Source organism: Mytilus trossulus, chromosome 10, assembly GCF_036588685.1.
Source record: "Mytilus trossulus isolate FHL-02 chromosome 10, PNRI_Mtr1.1.1.hap1, whole genome shotgun sequence".
NCBI classification, from domain to species: domain Eukaryota; kingdom Metazoa; phylum Mollusca; class Bivalvia; order Mytilida; family Mytilidae; genus Mytilus; species Mytilus trossulus.
This window is the reverse complement of record NC_086382.1, coordinates 41,249,298-41,267,615: the sequence shown is the minus strand read 5'-3', so window position 1 is coordinate 41,267,615 and position 18,318 is coordinate 41,249,298. Positions and strand designations below refer to the sequence as shown.

General features: G+C 31.6%; 1 protein-coding gene across 1 annotated transcript; it reads left to right on the top strand.

The window, feature by feature from the left end:
• Positions 1–5,765: 5,765 nt before the first annotated feature.
• Positions 5,766–18,112, top strand: LOC134686248 (uncharacterized). Its single transcript, XM_063545920.1, has 8 exons — positions 5,766–5,813; positions 6,500–6,600; positions 8,049–8,075; positions 9,108–9,176; positions 12,248–12,401; positions 14,151–14,244; positions 15,402–15,468; positions 17,778–18,112. The coding sequence occupies exons 2-8, from the start codon at positions 6,522–6,524 to the stop codon at positions 17,930–17,932; spliced, it is 645 nt and encodes a 214-aa protein (XP_063401990.1). The 5' UTR covers positions 5,766–5,813; positions 6,500–6,521; the 3' UTR covers positions 17,933–18,112.
• The last annotated feature ends 206 nt before the right edge of the window (positions 18,113–18,318 follow it).

Genomic DNA, 18,318 nt, shown 5'->3' with positions numbered 1-18,318 from the left:
CCCCCTTTTTGGTACGTTTATCGTTTGTCAACATCGTAGTAAACGTAGTAAAACATCTAGGTCAATTATGGTTTGGTCCATTTATTCAACGGGGATGCATACAATAGCAAGGTACATGCATTGCATCGACTGCGGCACGTTTGGTTTGCCTTGGTAAGTTCCTTGGTATCAACTGCCCTGGTAGCGGGCCGCAGTCTATCTGAAGACTGTTGTGCACTTGCTTTTATATCTCTGTCCCACCAACGTCTCGTTCCTCTATGGAGATGGTGGGCAAATTCCGTTATGCTGATTGGATGCTGATCTCAGGTCATTGGGTCACTGACGTCAATAAACATAGTGATGCAAATGGCGGCGACCGGAATGTTGACATTCTGTCGTGTCGGGAAATGGACAAACGGGACTTATCTAAGCTTACTCTTAGCATGTATGGGCCCCGGTTACAATACTCATGCCTTACGCTAATAAAATAACAAGGTAATAATGCGGGAACATGTGAAATAAGGATAAACAGACGGTGGGAACCGTCGTTCAGTCAGGGGACCCCCATGGTCAAACAGTGAAGACGAACTCTATTGTATTATTCCCAGAGACCTTACTAACAATATTTATATACAATTACAATATATAAGTATACACAATGTTCATCAAATGTCTTTGTATACGCGTTGGCTAACAGTAAACGACGAACGCGAAATAGTCCATCAGCTAGGTCTCAAAAGCGCTCTAGTTAAGGAGTTTGTGTTACACCTCAGGGTACCGCGATTTTTTTGGATAGAATTCAACTTCATTATCTTATTGATAAAATACAAGGTGTTAGACTAAAAAAAAAAGTGTCCAAAAGAGGTTTAAAAACCTCCCTTTCAGTGGTCCCCTCATTTAGTAATCACGACTAAGTAATTTGTAATTAAATTTTTTGATATAAAGCGACTAAAATAAAATAAAGTATAGGAGTAATCAACCAAAACAGATACAAAACTATCATATTAAATGTTACTCTGAAGATTTTTTGTTTAAAAAAAAGTTTTTTTTACATTACAAACAATCCGATTTTTTGGGTTAAAATTAAGGCATATTTTTTCCTTTCATAAAGAAACTCGTTATACATTTACCCGTTTTAGTTAATTAAACTTTAGAATTAATCATTATACAATGTTTCAATCATTTGCAGTATTTATATATCGTCTAAAATATGAAATATTTGATAAAATATATATACGTGCAAATACTCGTTAAATTACGGAAATCATCAAATTACCGTCTTTGATTCAGTATACAACATGTACAATGCATTCACACATACGCATTATCAATTTGCAACTGAAAACACACATTTAAATGTCGATTTATGATGTTTTGGTGAGACAAATTATTTTATAAAGTGAATGTGTAACAAAATATTACTGAAAAAGTACAAATTAAGGTGGGTTTTTTTTGCGTTCAGAAAAGGTGCACTCTATCGAACTCAATAAAAGTGTGCTTGATTACATTTTGTGTTTTAGCTATGTAGTGTTTGACTTTGAATGAACGTCAAATAGTCAGTTATGAGAATTGGCCATACTTTTTATGATCTTTGGTTTCTAACAGATAAAAAAAAATTGGCTTTGTTGTTTTTAGTTTTAATAAAGATTATGTTAAGCGTTGGTTGTTAAATGTACATGAAATTGTTATCAAAGGTACCAAAATTGTAATTTGGTATGCCAGACGCGCGTTTCGTCTACATAAGACTCATCAGTGACGCTCATATCAATATATTTGTAAAGCCAAACAAGTATAAATTTGAAGAACATTGAGAATACAAAATTCCAAAAAGTTGTGCCAAATACCGCTATGGTAGTCTATGTCTGGGATAAGAACATCCTTAGTTTTTCGAACAAATCTAAGTTTTATAAACAGAAAATTTATATAAATGACAACATTATTGATATTCATGTCAACACAGATTGTTGACTACTGGGCTGGTGATACCCTCGGGGACGAAACGTCCATCAGCAGTGGAAGGAGCTTCAATATCCTTAAAATTCGAGATTTAGTAGGAATGGGTAACCCTGAAACTCCGCACAAAAAGAACTTTAAAAAACTCGAATGAAGCGAGACAAAACTGATGTTATGAAATTGTTTCAGACACTGCAAAGCTGGCCAAATCCATTTTCAACATCTGAGCAGTTATATGTCTTGTTTTCTGGTTCTGTTGCTTCTTCGGAATTAAAGTGCAACCTTCTAAACGCGTATGAAAAGGGAAAGTTTGCCTTAAAAATTTTCATTCATGAACGGCTTATACAAAAGTCAACCGATATCTTCAAAACAATTAAAAGATTATCATCGCCTACATTTTTAAAAAAGGAAATAAAAGACAAGCAGTAAATGGCTGATAAGAGCAACAAAACATTGAGAGCAGATGAAAAAAAATGTCGCCTGCTTGTCATAGCCCAGACAAGATAGTTGGTTGCGCAAAAGGCTCTCCAGTTTGAATTAGGTCCTCCTCCAATGTATCTTGCAAACTTTGATGGTACACATGTAACGAAAATTAAAATCTGTCCTGGATGGTCTTTTAGAAAATGGTCATCTCTTAGAAAGCATGTGAATATTTGAAGACATGGCAGTTATTCAACCCATTACTAGGATACAAAGCACTTTTTTTATTTTGCAATTGTTATTTTAAAAACAATCCTTTAAGTTTCGAAAAGAGGTCCCGCATTGATTTTGTCACTGATTAGTATCCCACAATATCCATAACAAAATTAAAACAGCAGGTCCTTGGGAGGGACAAATCATTACGATAAGTTCTAGACCATCACAATCGTGTTCTTGGGAATGAAAGAAATGTTTGTTAGTTGGGGAAAAAAAAGGTGCTCTTGTTGAATTCTTTGGTTCGGAAAAGAGTAAATAATCCTATAGATTTACACTTGAATGTATTGATTTATGTGTATCACACGGAAGTATGTGCCACAAAATAAATGTTGGAAATGAAATAGCGTAGAATGGTTTTATCTTATAATCAAACAGGAAGAAGCCGATTACAAAATGTTTCTTAATGCAAAAATATGCAGCTGACAAAAGTTACGACACCATTGTTATAAAACCTTCTGACATTGATGTGGAAGAATTGGCTTACTATTTTCACAGTTGCATATCAATTCTAACATTGTTAGATTGGTGAGAATGTTTGTAGAAAACTGCCAGGATTTCACGGCAGTACAGGTTGTGATTCAGTAAGTGTTTTGTGTGGTAAAGGAAAAAAAGCAAAGTATTCGGCTTTTTGACACGTTATGTGTTTTCGGAAGGTCTATTCCATCGTGGTGAAACCTTTGAAGAGGTTGACGAAGAGTTGGCAAAACTTTCGAGAGGTTTTCGTGTTCTATATATGCATAAGAAATTAAAAATATCGATGAATAAAGATCAGGACGTTTTGAAATGCAACCAAAACAGATTTATTGACATCTACTGTCCCCAACAAAAGATGCAATGTTAAAGCACATTAAACCATCCAACTTTTAGAAGATTTGGAAATCTGCTCTTAAACACAACACTGGTCTGTTGCTAAACAACTATAATTGGATTTTTCAGAACGATTTGATCAGTATCAATTGGCTAGACCAACCACCAGCGTTAGATGCTTTAATAATTCTGAAGTGCTGTTCATTTAAAGCTGGTTGTGCCAACAACAGATGTCCATGTGTTCAACAAGGTTTCTCCTGAACAAATACCTGTATGTAAATACTCGAAAGCTTGTAGATATAAGGATTATCAAAACGTTGATATTGCTAATAGCGATGACCACGAATATGATGGAAATGATGATAATGAAAATTCGGTAGATGCAGGTGACCAAACTGATGATGATTCTATGGATTGAACTTCTGCGTGACCTTAAAATGTAGTGATTCGGTTGTTAAAAAAAAATTAAAAAGATAGAGATCTAGAAACCCTGACAGTTTTGTGTGTTTTAATATGTTAGTTATTTCATGAATATGATGTATGAATTTGTGACAGAATCGTGCATTTCTAGTTGCCTATGTTTGTGTCTGTCGTTGATTCTATATTTTTGTTTCTTACCTTTAAATGTTTTTTTCAACAGCCTTTACATTGTAGTTACATTATGCTCTATGTTTCAATATGAAAAATATACCGTTTTATCAAGAAAATTAGTACTTTTGCTTCTTTTCATTGAAAATCATGAATTTTGGAAATTACCCTCCCCCTTTTTTCTTGGTCCTCTACGATTGAAAAATTAATTGAAAATTGGCCTGCGTTTTAATAAGATATAATTTGTTCCATTTAATAAAAAGAATAGTGTACTGAATTATTGGTTATTTTTACATTTTTCTGTAAATATGTGCAAAACAAAATTTTTGATATACCCTTAAATAAGTCCCCTTTTAACCCCTTTTGGACACTTTTTCAAAAGTCTAACACCTCTTAAAATATTCTTCATATATTACTCTTTAAATTTATACCAAAAAATTGCGGTACCCTGGGGTGTAACACAGAATTGAAATTTTGCCCTACCAGCTGATGGACTAAAAATAGAATAGAGTGTTTACTGAGTAGCCTGAAACAGTCGTATGTACAAATCTACAGCTTATACCCTAAACCGTAACAATATTAATACAAAACATATCTTATTTACAATAAACAAAACAACTGATTGGCCATGCAAAGCAAAATAACTGGATACACTAAAAGTGAAATCATTTTACTTGGGTTTCTTATTTATGCCAATACCCTTGGTTTTGAATTTAAATGTATATTTTTTCAATATCATCTGTTTGATTTATTTTAAGTTTTTGAATTAATGTATTTATTAAGCCTGAAGGCCAATATGGGAGTCTTGGGATGATACCAGGGCCAATATGGTAAAGGGCATGTTATAATCTATACTTATAACAGTAAACATGTTCAAAGGACACATGGTGCAGGTAACTAGTTAAAAAGAATCAAACATGTACTATTGTGAAAAATCAATCTTTCATTTGAAATGGTCTCTTAAACTATGGTTGTACTGAACCATTTGTCAGCTAAGTGTATTTACTGAGAAGGCGAAACAATAGCTATCGAACTTAAGATAAAGTATACAAGATAAACAGTTAACTTAAGTAGCAGTAAAGCTTGCTATCTGTGTCAAACATTGTTTTGTTATTTTGCCATCATCCCCTCGGGATTTTTCTTTAAGATAAGAAATTTCCGAAGTTTTTCCTTGGTATTCGCGATCGGCGTTTTTGTTATTTTATTCTGAATTAAAAAAAATTAAAAAAAGCCTTTTGTGTAATATTTACCAAAGAATAACATAGCATAACATTCTCATATTCCAATGTGATGTCGAATATTGGGCATAGAATTGCTCTTTAAACAAAATGTATGTTGTACATGTATTATTTAAAAGTTAACTAATGATCTATTTATATATAAATACAAAAAAAACACACACACACTCACTAATGTGTCACGATTTAATTTAAAGTTAAATGCTCTGCATTCATAATCCATTGTGACAATAAACAATCATTTTTAACGTGTGTAGTTGTACTTTCGGTCGTTTCGGTTTCGTTGAATTCATAATTAAAATATCTAGACAATGGTCTTGATGTTAATTCATATTTTGTACTACCATGGGATATTGTTTCCGAGTTAACTTTAAAAAAGTGTATAGGACTAATTTCGTTTAATTAGATTTGACAGAATTGTAATTCAAAACCTCTAAACTATTCATTTAAAAAATATCAAGTAGTTTAAAACAGAAAGGTTTTTGTTGCATTTCAGCAGAGCCATATCGACACCAAATAGAAATATGTGGATGTTTAAATACAGTTGAATAGGTAGGTCTACTTTTTATATTAATACTTGAGAGAAAAAAAGACACTAAATAAAGGTTAGTTATGGCATGTCGAATATTTATAAATGTCTGCCTAATAAAAATTCAAATAAAATGATTTTTATAATCATTCTAAATTCCATTGGTAAACGAGAAAATGAAATATAAAACTGATGATAGCAATATTTGAAACAAAGAAAGCATGACGCAAAACGTTGACGTTAAAAGATATTAATTTTATAGATAATTAAAGATTTAAAAATTAGACAGTAGTGTCAAGTATAAACATGCACTATAAAACCAAATTACCATATTCTAAACAATCAGTTTTAACAAAGAAAATCCCAACCTTCCTTAAATTCATCACAACAAAAGTGCCAATTCTAACACAGCAGATGATAAAGTTTGACCCATTTAATGTTATAAAGAGTATATATATGTTACACAAACTGAAATTGGAAGTTGGTAAACCATCAATAAGTCATTCAATAAAATTGAAACTTTCAACACAGAAGTATTATACTATGTATAAACAACATATACTAAATATAAACACGTCAAATATAGTTACTTCTTGGTTCTTTTTGAATGCGAAATAATTTTAATTTCGTATTAAAGCAAATGAAAATATGGTTATTACTCAATTTGAATGGAGAACAACTCTTTTGTATTTCTAAGACTTTGTTACAGTTAATTGGTACGACCAAGCGGGATGTCGATCAGTCTGCAGAAAACTCCAGAGATAATTCAGCATGTCCAAAGGTTGAATCAAATTAGCATCAAACAAAACTGTAAGCTATTTCTGACTCCGGACCTTTAAAAGGACAAGGTACGATAAGGCCTGTTTTTTTGCCCCCCCCCCTATTTTCTCATTTTTCGAATTCTGTTTTGGAAAGCAACTTATTATGTTTAAACATTCCCTGAGGTTTGAAGTTTGTTTTGATGAAATTCAAAACCACTAATTTTCGCAACTGGTGAGGTGAATAAGGGTGGGAAGGTAATTTTTTGTTTTTATTCAAATATTGTAATCATTATTCATTTTGCAGGTGTTTCACACAAAAAAAGTGCCAACGTGAACCAGGATTTTTTTTATTCCAATGTAATGAGAACTGTTTTTACTGTCTAAATCGCCATAATTATTTCCGGGTCACGTAGGCGCACGCTATAAATTTTAAGAAACAACGGCCAAAAATCGTAATTTTTCCTTCTTTTGACGTTTTTGATGCCATTATACCCCCTAACCTCATTTATTTTCTAAAATTAATGGTTTTGAAATTCATCAAAACAAACTTCAAACCTTAGGAAATATTTTAATGTGTTAAGAAGCTTTCCGTAACAAAATTTAGAAAATAGGAAAATAAGGGGGGGCAAAAATAGGCCTTATCGTACCTTGTTCTTTTGATTCACAATTTTCCTAAAAAGAGACAAGCAGTTTTATCATAATTTCCTTTTTTCACTTCATATAATATTTATATTTTTTCTCAATTTGTCCATATTTGAGGAAGAAGAAACATACAAAAATAAAAAGAATTTAAAGTGCATTCATAAACGTTACCGCAACTCACATTTATTCGTCAGAAACATATCATATGCAATCGTACATATTATACAGAATAACCGAGGCGGAAGATGCTTAAAGGATAATCATAGTTCACACAAACTGATAAAAACAAACTTTACCAATCAACAGAACAAATGGAAAACAAGTGCTGTATACCCGTCTTGGAACAGGCATTTTTCTGTGTGAAAAAAAACAAATAGTGTGTCAAATCTGGTTGTATAGCTAGCTAAGCCGTTCACTTATATGACAGATGATTAAGGTTTCCTTATACTGACAAGATTGGATAAGGACTCAAAACAAACCTAATTATAAATTAATTTAACAATAAAATGGATCTAGTAGTCAAACTAACTAACATATTCAAGCGAACTTTTTAATGCATCTACAAAGACGCCATCACAACTAAGAGGAAAACCCGTCAGGATGATGATAACTACAACTGGAATATATTCGTCTTCATTTTTGAAACAGGTATTTCATTATGTTTAATTCATTTATAAATGCGTCCATATAGTTGTCAAGGATACGATTCAATCTGTACTCTTGTTTTCATAAATAACTTGTTAGCAGCAATGCGTATTCATGAGAATTATGAAAGGAAAAGGTTTATTACTTTATTTGTGTTTGAAAAAAACAATATTTTTTGAAAAATATTTTATTATCATATCATATTTGCAGTAGCTTCAGAATATAGTCAGATTCAAGGTATGTCACTTGATTCATTACTTGTAATAATGGTTTGGCGTGTAGAGGTAGTAGTTTACCGATTTTGAAATCGCATCAATAAGTAGAAACGATAAAATTCTGTAAAAAAAACCACAAAATTTAAAGGAGCGAGATCCTTGCTGCTTCCATCTAGAAAATATATCAATAACAGCGCTTTTAACGCATATAAAACTGGTAACAATGTCATACGATTAAGCTAAATGTATATGTCAGTGAGACAGTTGTAACATTTGGCTGAATGCGGATTATTATTGCAGGTGATGTATTTATATCTTTAGTCGTTTATACGTTCGACACAAACGGTCTCGTTCCTATTATAAAAAGTCCCTTTGCATGTGTAAGTTTTCTTGATATCGGTTTTAGATACAACTCTCTTCTTAATTTTAGTTATATGAGCCAACAAAAATCCTAAGTTAATCAATTAAACTGTAGCATAAAGATATCGTTCATCAAGAAAAGCGAAAACGCTGGGATGTATATACATGTACCAGAAAATTTAATAATGAATACAAAAAACATCACATTCCAGACAAAAAGGACGACAACAATAGGAATCTGATTATAGTCTGTGTTGACGTAGACTTTATTGACAGCCTCTTTTGAAAAACTGTAAAACCTAATATAGAAATACAGTTATTCCAGTTTAAGTTATATTTATTTAAGCTGAGGTTCATAAGTGTTCAAATTTCGGCAGTTTATTTAGAGGATTATTGAGTATATAAATCACAACATCATCAAGTTGTAGCACTTTTTTTTTTCAAAGAAATATATATAAAATAACCTAAATGGGAAGCCATCAACTATAACAGGAAAACAAAAGAACAACAGTGACTCTGACGTTCAACAGAGAAAAAAAACGCCAACATACATTGAAACGAACTTAATTCATTCAGAACCATATCTAAATTGACATTCCTTTCTTTCAATTTAAAGAGTCATTTGTTTAATTTCTCATTAATATTTACCAGTGGTATATTATAATTAAGATAATAAACATTCCACTTTTTCTAGGAATTTACACAATAGAATACGATAGTACAGATGAAAAAGAGGCAATCCTTGTTACAGAAACTAAACACAGTAAGTCATAGTCATATGTGTGTAGTAATGTAAAGCAAATCAAGACAGTTGTTAAAATATAACAGCACACTAAGAATGAGTGGTGATAGGTGATATTTTTACTCGACTAAGTCGGCATATCTTTTAATTGTATAATTCATTACAATTTTGAAATGTTTGAGAAAATAAAGAGCGATCATTACAGTTCGTTTTTGACACCAAAAAACGACGTTTTTACGGAATATTGTCAAATAAATATATACTGATATATATATATATATATCAATAATATGAACAAAATCACGCCACAACATTTTTTTTTTGGTATCTTTTTTTATTTTCTTTGTACATTTAAAATGTAACTAATTTAAAGTTACAATTTGAATGAATTTTGTAACTTGATACGATTTCGTATTTATTTTAAACCATGGTATGGTTCATACGTGTGTTTCGTTCTCGTTGTGGTCCCGCATCGACGTTGTCGGTGCCATATAGTTTAACCCTTGTCCGTAATTCGGAAATTCCAAAATTCGGAAATTCCGTAATTCCGTAATTCCGTCATTCCGTCATTCATCAACAAACCATTATGCGGAGGTTTTTTTTCTAAATGACTTCAGAAATTGGGCTGATTTTTTGGTATGTGAGTTAACCATGATGAGTTACAGATCAAGTTTAAGTTTCGTTCGCTCCGCTAATTTTTGCCGAGATTACGGGCTTTGGACTTTGATAAATTGTTGAAATTTACAGTTATACAGACTTGTTTTCTATACGCTTCCAGATTTTGAGGTGATTTTTTATATGTGAGACAACCATCATGTTTGTGTCCACATGTGTTTCTTAAATTGAACATTTTTTTATCTATTGAAACGGGGCCATTTGTGTCGCCTTGACACATCTAGGTTTTTTTATATAAATTAGACCGTTGGTTTTCGTGTTTGAATGGTTTTGCACTAGTCATGTGTAGCGCCTTTCAAAGCTTGCTGTTCGGTGTGAGTTAACGCTCCGTGTTGAAGGACGTACTTTAAAATTTAATGGTTTATTTTTACAAATTGTGACTTTGATTGATAATTGTCTCATTGGCACTCATAACCAATTTTTTTTTCTAATTTTTTTTCATCAATTTGTCAATCGAAAATCAATTAAACACTCATTTCAAAAGGCAGAAAATGAATAAATTTTCATCATTTTGGCTGCTGGATCCCAATTATTGTCTCATAGACCTATCATTGTTTGTTTGGGTTGCTCACTCTTTTTGGTCAATATATGGAACTATAAACAACTGCCGTACAAGTGGAAGGTTAGCCTAGCTATAAATCAGGTTTTATTATCTATTTTCTTTGGAAAATTCATGTACATAGTCAGCAAAATTGACAGATGTTTCCATTGTTCTGTTGATTTATAAAGTCTACCGTTTGATTCTGTCAGTTTTCATGGACTTTCTCCTTTTCAAATTTACCTTGGAGTTCGTTTATTTTTGTTATGCTGTTTTACAATTAAGGAATTTTTATGTGGAATGTTTGTTTCCATGACTATTCGTCGAACGGATATTTGTCACAGTAATACATGGGTGTTTGAGGACATTTTGATAGTATCTAAAATTTCTTCTTAATATCTAGTAAAAAAAACCTTATTGCTCTAACTCTGTGTTGATTGTGTTTATTATTCATTATAAAGGACGGTACACATGTTTTCTAATCTTTTTATATAGCAATATGGAGTAATTTTTCTTTCAGAACCATATGTTATTCTTTTTTAGAATCAACCCGGACGATTCCATGTTTCAATGAAATACGCTCCAAGGCATAAAATAATGTCCTGTGTGAGGTCATTTTTTTCTTGAAAAAAATGCAATCTATAATTTCCTTCAAAATTATTTTCGTCTGATAGTTCTTGTTGCCGATCTGGGAACGTTTTTTTTTTAAAGTTCAATCGACGATAGGTGTAAAAGAAGTCGTATGTTTGCCCGTATTTTAATTTTAGAAACAAATGTAACGTGAAATTTTGCTAATTTATCGCTACATTCCAGAAACATTATCATATATGTGAAATGGATTTTAATGTAGACTTTCATAAAAAAAAAAAAGCCAGGTTTAACATATTCTCGTGAAAATCTTATTGAGTCACACTGAATAGGTTGATTTATTGTTGTCCAGTGGCAGATATTTCATGCATGTTCAGGACGATATATACCGATACACACTGATAAGGAAACCATCATGTGACCTACATGTATTTATATTCGTCTGTTCTTAACTTTCCTAAAATTTATGTATACCTTGTACTCTATCAAAAGATATTTTGTATTCTATTGAATAACCTTCACTAACTCACAAAAAAAATCATACCCCTCCCTTTTCCATAAGATAAGTTGGTGCAATAAATTACTTACAATGTGGCTTATATTTGTAAAACACCGTTATCAGATGGTAACAATTAATGTGTTTCTTTCTTCATGCATTTACATTTGTGTGCAGTAGTATTTTCATTGTGTATGGATAACAATTTTTTAAAGGTTTATTATATCTAGATTTATTAGGGTGTTTCTTTCACATTCTAAAATGAGCCATAGGGCGTTTTTAAACCCAAACGCCTTAGAAAGGAATATCCCACTTAAATCTGGTCGATAAAAAAGGATACTTAATTTTGCAAATCTGCATAATTTTTTTTTTTTTACGGTATAATGTTTTTCTTGTCGCATAACACACCTTGGGTGTGTTCTATGTAAAAAAAAACTTAAAATATCCATTATCCATAACGTATATGATTATTGCTTTTTTCCAGTTTCAAAAATGTTTGATAATTGTTTATATTGAGCGCACGAAAAATAAAAGAAATGTTCAACTGGTAAAAAAAAAAAGTAAAATAACAAAAGTACTGAACCCCGAGAATAATTCCTAAGTAAATGGAAAAATCAACAGCTCAAACGCATCAAAGCAATGGATAACAAACAACTGTCCTATACATGACTTGAGCGTACTATACGCGTATGAGACATCAATTATTTATCCAAATTAGTTTTTAACTACTAGTAAAATTGGTATTTTACTAATATAGTATTGACCAGACATAAATTTATCGGTACTTTGTTTCAGGTAACTTTTCACTGACATCAGATAAATGTATGTGTTTAAAAGCTGGTAATGGAATGCTTCTGATTGACGGACAACGTGAAAGTCAAAATTGGTTTAGTGATATTCTGACAGTTTTTAGTCCGGCAGGATTTCAGTTGGGGAATGTGAGGAGAAGGTATCTTGACATTATCATTTGTTTGTGTTATCTTTATAGTTTTTCGATTGAATGGTTTTATATATGTTATTTCGGTGTCTAATACATCTGACTATGCGGTATAGGTTTTGTTCATTATTTAAGACCATATGCATACAACTGACTATGCGGTATAGGTTTTGTTCATTATTTAAGACAATATGCATACAACTGACTATGCGGTATAGGTTTTGTTCATTATTTATATAATTATGCATACAACTGACTATGCGGTATAGGCTTTGTTCATTATTTATATAATTATGCATACAACTGACTATGCGGTATAGGTTTTGTTCATTATTTAAGACCATATGCATACAACTGACTATGCGGTATAGGTTTTGTTCATTATTTATATAATTATGCATACAACTGACTATGCGGTATAGGCTTTGTTCATTATTTATATAATTATGCATACAACTGACTATGCGGTATAGGTTTTGTTCATTATTTAAGACCATATGCATACAACTGACTATGCGGTATAGGTTTTGTTCATTATTTATATAATTATGCATACAACTGACTATGCGGTATAGGCTTTGCTCATTATTTATATAATTATGCATACAACTGACTATGCGGTATAGGTGTAATACCACCAAATCATGGTAAGTCACATCCGGTTGCATACGAAAGTAGGTCTAAAAAAATATTCCCTTGAATTTGACCGTTGTAGGTAATTAATCTTACATTTTATTGCAGTAAAACTTTTTCTGTGTCATAAACATATGTCTTGGGTATTTCAAAACACCATTATTTTTTATTTGTGATTTCTATAGAAAATTTTGTAATCTTGAGGTTACATGGTGACTAAACCTTGTACACAGATAGAATAAGGGGAGAAATGTGATTGGTTAACTTCCAATGATGGTTATTTTCTTATATGCAATGAAATGTGATGTGAAACTTTTTCTATAGAACTGGACAGGATAAAACTTTACTCATGCCAAGTATTTTTTTATTTGAAACAAAGATAAATTCTGCACAATTTTTTGAAAAGTGCAAATTTAACAAAGACTAATAGGGGAAAATCAATGGTGGTATTACACCTATAGGCTTTGTTCATTATTTATATAATTATGCATACAACTGACTATGCGGTATAGGCTTTGTTCATTATTTATATAAGTATGCATACTACTAACTCTGCGGTATAGGCTTTGTTCATTATTTATATAATTATGCATACAACTGACTATGCGGTATAGGCTTTGTTCATTATTTGTATAAATATGCACACAACTGACTATGCGGTATAGGCTGTGTTCATTATTTAAGGCCATATGCATACGGTGATCTATAGTTATTAATTTCTATGTCATTTGGTCTCAAATGTTGACTTGTCTCATTGGCAATCATAGCACATCTTCTTATTGTATATCTAACACTCAATCGGTATCAGTGCTTTATCGGTAGCATTAAGTTGTAAGTGTTATGTTCGGTAATTCTTAGTAAAATAGACTAATTTACCCTTTATTTAATTCAATATGCGTCATTAACAGAAAACCAAAACAATAATCGTATGCTAGTGATAGTGCATGTAGCAAAAATTGTCCTTGATAACTCTGTTCTAATCATGATTTGTTTTCCTAATTCTTTTTCTGTAAACTATGGACATTAATCTTTTTTTTTGTTGCGTCTTTTTATTATTTATTTTATCATTCTTTCAATATAATCTATTGACTTTTTGCATTTTTTTGTTTATGTTTTTTTTTTACATAGGGGGTTTGATTTGTACTCGCAATATGATATTTATGACGGCAATATGAAAGAGTTATTTCACCTCAAATCTGACCCTTCTGCAATTGTTATACTGGTAAGTCGATCAAGTTATATGAAATATAAAGCACCAAACTATAATAGTCAACCCACCTTTTGTCATAATTCCCCATAGACACATCGGAATCCACAGTTTTCAAAACTGTGTCTTCAGTTGGTACCAAACACCTAAAATAAATTTGCGCGTTTGATTTTCATAAATCTTGAAAACATATTAACTTTGCCCCTTTGACAAAAATATCAAAAATTAAATAAAAAAACCTTGAACGACACATTTCTCGGGAAAAAAAATCATTGGATATGTAACAGTTTGACTTATTGAAGCTTAATATTTCCTTAACGATACAACGCGATTAAAACCTTAATCTGATTTTTACAGAGTTATCTCCCTGTACCATTATATACCACCTTTTAATACGTTATTAACCGTTATTTCCATTTTTCTTTTTGTTGATGTGAAAAAAAGATGACTCTCTGAATTGATGAATTGGTGAATACAGTGTTTTATTACATGTAATTCTAATAGTAGTTACAAAATCTCAAACACAGTTTTATACATTCTTCTTAAATATTTGTATGATTTATATAAAATTTTTATATGTTTTTTGTCAAAAATGAAAGTGGTCGCATCCGTGTTCATCTTCGACATTTATATATGTTATGTATTATCATTAAACACAACTTACATTTCAATATCAAGAATGAATAGCGGCCACTTTCATTTAAGACGGAAACAGTCTAAAATTTAACTAAAATGCGGAAACTGTGAAGATTTCAGTAATTAAGCATGACTTAATGATGCAAGTACCCGATATATGTGCATTGTAGTGCCAAAAACAACCCATATTTATGTAGCAGAGGCATTATACCTTCCAAAAAATAACTAAAAGTTTACATTTAAACAATTTTTTAAAACTGCCATATTTTGGGTCCAAAACGGGATCTTACTGAACCTACTCCTTTGCTGCACCATAAACATATATGAAGAATTGTTCATGAATTAAAAGATGTGAATATTGATATCTAGAAACAAAAGTTTTCAATATAAGTATTGAAGTAGTAGAAGTTTTTAATTATACATAAATAAAACTGAAGTTTTTTGTTTTTGTGAGACCTATGCCAACAATATAAAAAAAACAAACAACTCAATCAAAAATAATTTGGAATCAAACTCTTATAAATCTTATCTTGCAGAATCATAGTAATACAATTGTGGCTACAGTCAATCATAACACAGAAAATGCAACGTTTGATATCAGCTGTAAGTTGATAAAATGATATTAATTAATACTAAATAAATACATATACTAGTATCTAGAACCCTGCATTTAATAAGGAGACAATTCATAGCAGCCATATATATATATTTTCATCTCAACCCTCCCCATGTACCTCTAGCCAAATAGAAAAGTAAACGCATAACAATACGCACATAAAAATTAAATGCAAGAGAAGTCCGAGTTTGATGTCAGAAGATGTGACAAAAGAAAATAAATAAAATGACAATAGACTACTAGCAGTTAACTGACATGCCAGCTCCAGACCTCAGTTTAACTGATTAAAAGATTATGCCTTCATCATATAAATATCAGGCACAATCCCTCCTGTTAGGGGTTTAGTATGATACTTTCATAAAATATATGAGAAGAACATAATCCGTGTCATGCCAAACACTTTTTTTTTTAATGTGTTTATTCTGACTATTCTTATCAGTGACATCTATTTATAAATATGATTAAAACTTGTTTTCTTTGTGCTAAATTTGCTTGTATTAACTTACAATAAAAGCAATACTTTCCGCCAGAAATATGTATTGGAAATAATACCTGATATCTTCAAAAATAAAACTACGACTGTCATATCAATAATCTACACCAAACATATTTTTTCAATATTCAACCATAAAAAACTCTACCCTCGAGATATAAAATCCAACCATCTGTACTTCTCTAGCCCTTTGTCCGTAGGCATAATCCCACCGGATGTGTTATAATCCGATACATAGCGTGATAAGCAATAACTATCTAAGAGTTGTCTGGAATATCGAATTTTCTTGGCAAAGGGTAAAATCACAAAAATACTGAACTCCGACGAAAATTCAAATCGGAAAAGTCTTTTATCTAATGGCAATATAAAAAGCATAAACACATCAAAAGAATGGATAACAACTGTCATATATATCTGATTTGGTACAGGCATTTTCTTATGTGGTGGATAAACATAGTTTTAAAGGTAACTAAACCTTTCCCTTGTACGACAGTTGCATCAAAGTCCATCAAATTGAAAACGATGCGTAAACATAACAAACAGACATAATAGGTACAACTGTCAAAAATAGGAGTACATCAGTCAACAGTGTGTTATAATGTTAATCACTAATTAAAACTAAGCAAATATGTAACAAATTGGCATGTTCAAACGACTAGATGAGAACTTGGTCAATACAGTTGAAAACTAAACCAGAAAATTAAAGCACTGGCCAGATAAACTAAAACATGACAATTTATCAAATAAGTACTACGAAGATCCATTCAAAATCAACTAGGTTCAAGATAGAATTTGATTAAGTTGATGCTACTGAACGTTTGAATTTTCATTGTAGTGAATATTGGACAGATTTTTATCATGTCATCATTTTTTTTGTAATATGGTTTTTTTTATAGGCAGGATTTTAATCAAACGCCTTAGACTTTGGTTTTATATACTATGCCTGTTCTATGTATGAAAATGGGTATAAGATAAATACCAAAGAGAGGTTTAGCAACGAGCCACTAAAATCAATTTGACATTTCAGCCACTGAAGAATACTTTTGGAATAAGCTTCTGGGTTCTCCGATTGGGCTTTGCTAGTATCACTCACACATGAGCTTTGCAGGAGTGGTTATAGCAAAATTTTAAAGCCGAGTTCTGTTGTTTTTCTATTTGGAGTTCATATAATTCTGCTTGTTGTGAACCAATTTTGTCAATTTCAGGTGATGCTTATGCAAAAATATATGGTCACTGAATCCTATCTTATATACTATAGTCAGTTTCATCTATTGTGTTATTCTTATACGAACCAGATCAGTCAACGGAATAAAAGAGATTTATTTTGCATTTATATAATTCAATAAACTTTAAGACTTATATATAAGTGTCTTGTAAATAAAGGCAACAGTAGTATACCGATGTTCAAAACTCATAAATCGATAGAAAATAACAAACCCGGGTCACAAACCAAAACCGAGGGAAACACATTAAATATAAGAAGAGAATAACGATCCATGCTGTTAGGCTATCGGACTGGTAGAATCCTCGGAGACAGATTGTCCACCAGCAGAGATTCCGGTCCGGTGGTTATAAATGAAGGCAGCAGTAGGTATACCGATGTTCAAAACTCATAAATCAATAGAAAATAACAAATCCGGATCACAAACCAAAATCGAAGGAAACGCATTAAATATAAGAGAAGGATGACGAAAGTCCCTTCCGTGTAATAATTTAAATGTGGAAATAACATACAAATATGTTATACTGTACAACAAAATTTTATTCTGCTTTCTGATCAAGTCTTCTATTGTCTTCTTTCAGATCAGTTGGAAATATCCGCCATCGAAAAGTTTTTGATACTAATTTGTGTATTAATGTGGACGAAGCATGAACAACTGTACAATGAGAGTCAGGATTATTGTTGCCGACTAATTTTGAGGCAGTTAACACTATTTTTGATATCATGCATCCCTTAAATTTGTAATAACAGTTTATGTGATTATGATTTCATCCGTCTACTAAGAAAATGCCTGTACAAAGTCGTGGATATGACAGTTATCAATTCGTTTGATGTGTTTGAGCTTTTGGTTAGCACTTATATCTAGGTCGGTTGAAAACAAAACTTTACGACAGACAACTGACTGATTTCGGCTTCCCTATTGGGAATTGTTTTTTTAGACCAGGAGTTCCAAATGGTGAAGTTTATTTCAAAGACCAGTCTGTACCAATAATTTCTTATACCTATACCAAACCTATTGCAACTAAAATTTTCAATTACAAACGCGTTTTGCAGGATCTCGATATTGACGACTTCAAGTCTAAACCTCCTGATTGCACTTGTGCTAGTTCCCAATTCACATAT

Excerpts from the sequence above, each read along its gene's own strand:
- LOC134686248 (XM_063545920.1), top strand. The coding sequence starts at position 6,522 with ATGTCGATCAGTCTGCAGAAAACTCCAGAGATAATTCAGCATGTCCAA. Across the intron at positions 12,402-14,150 it reads TTGGGGAATGTGAGGAGAAG|GGGGTTTGATTTGTACTCGC; the intron begins GTATCTTGACAT and ends TTTTTTACATAG. Across the intron at positions 14,245-15,401 it reads CTTCTGCAATTGTTATACTG|AATCATAGTAATACAATTGT; the intron begins GTAAGTCGATCA and ends CTTATCTTGCAG.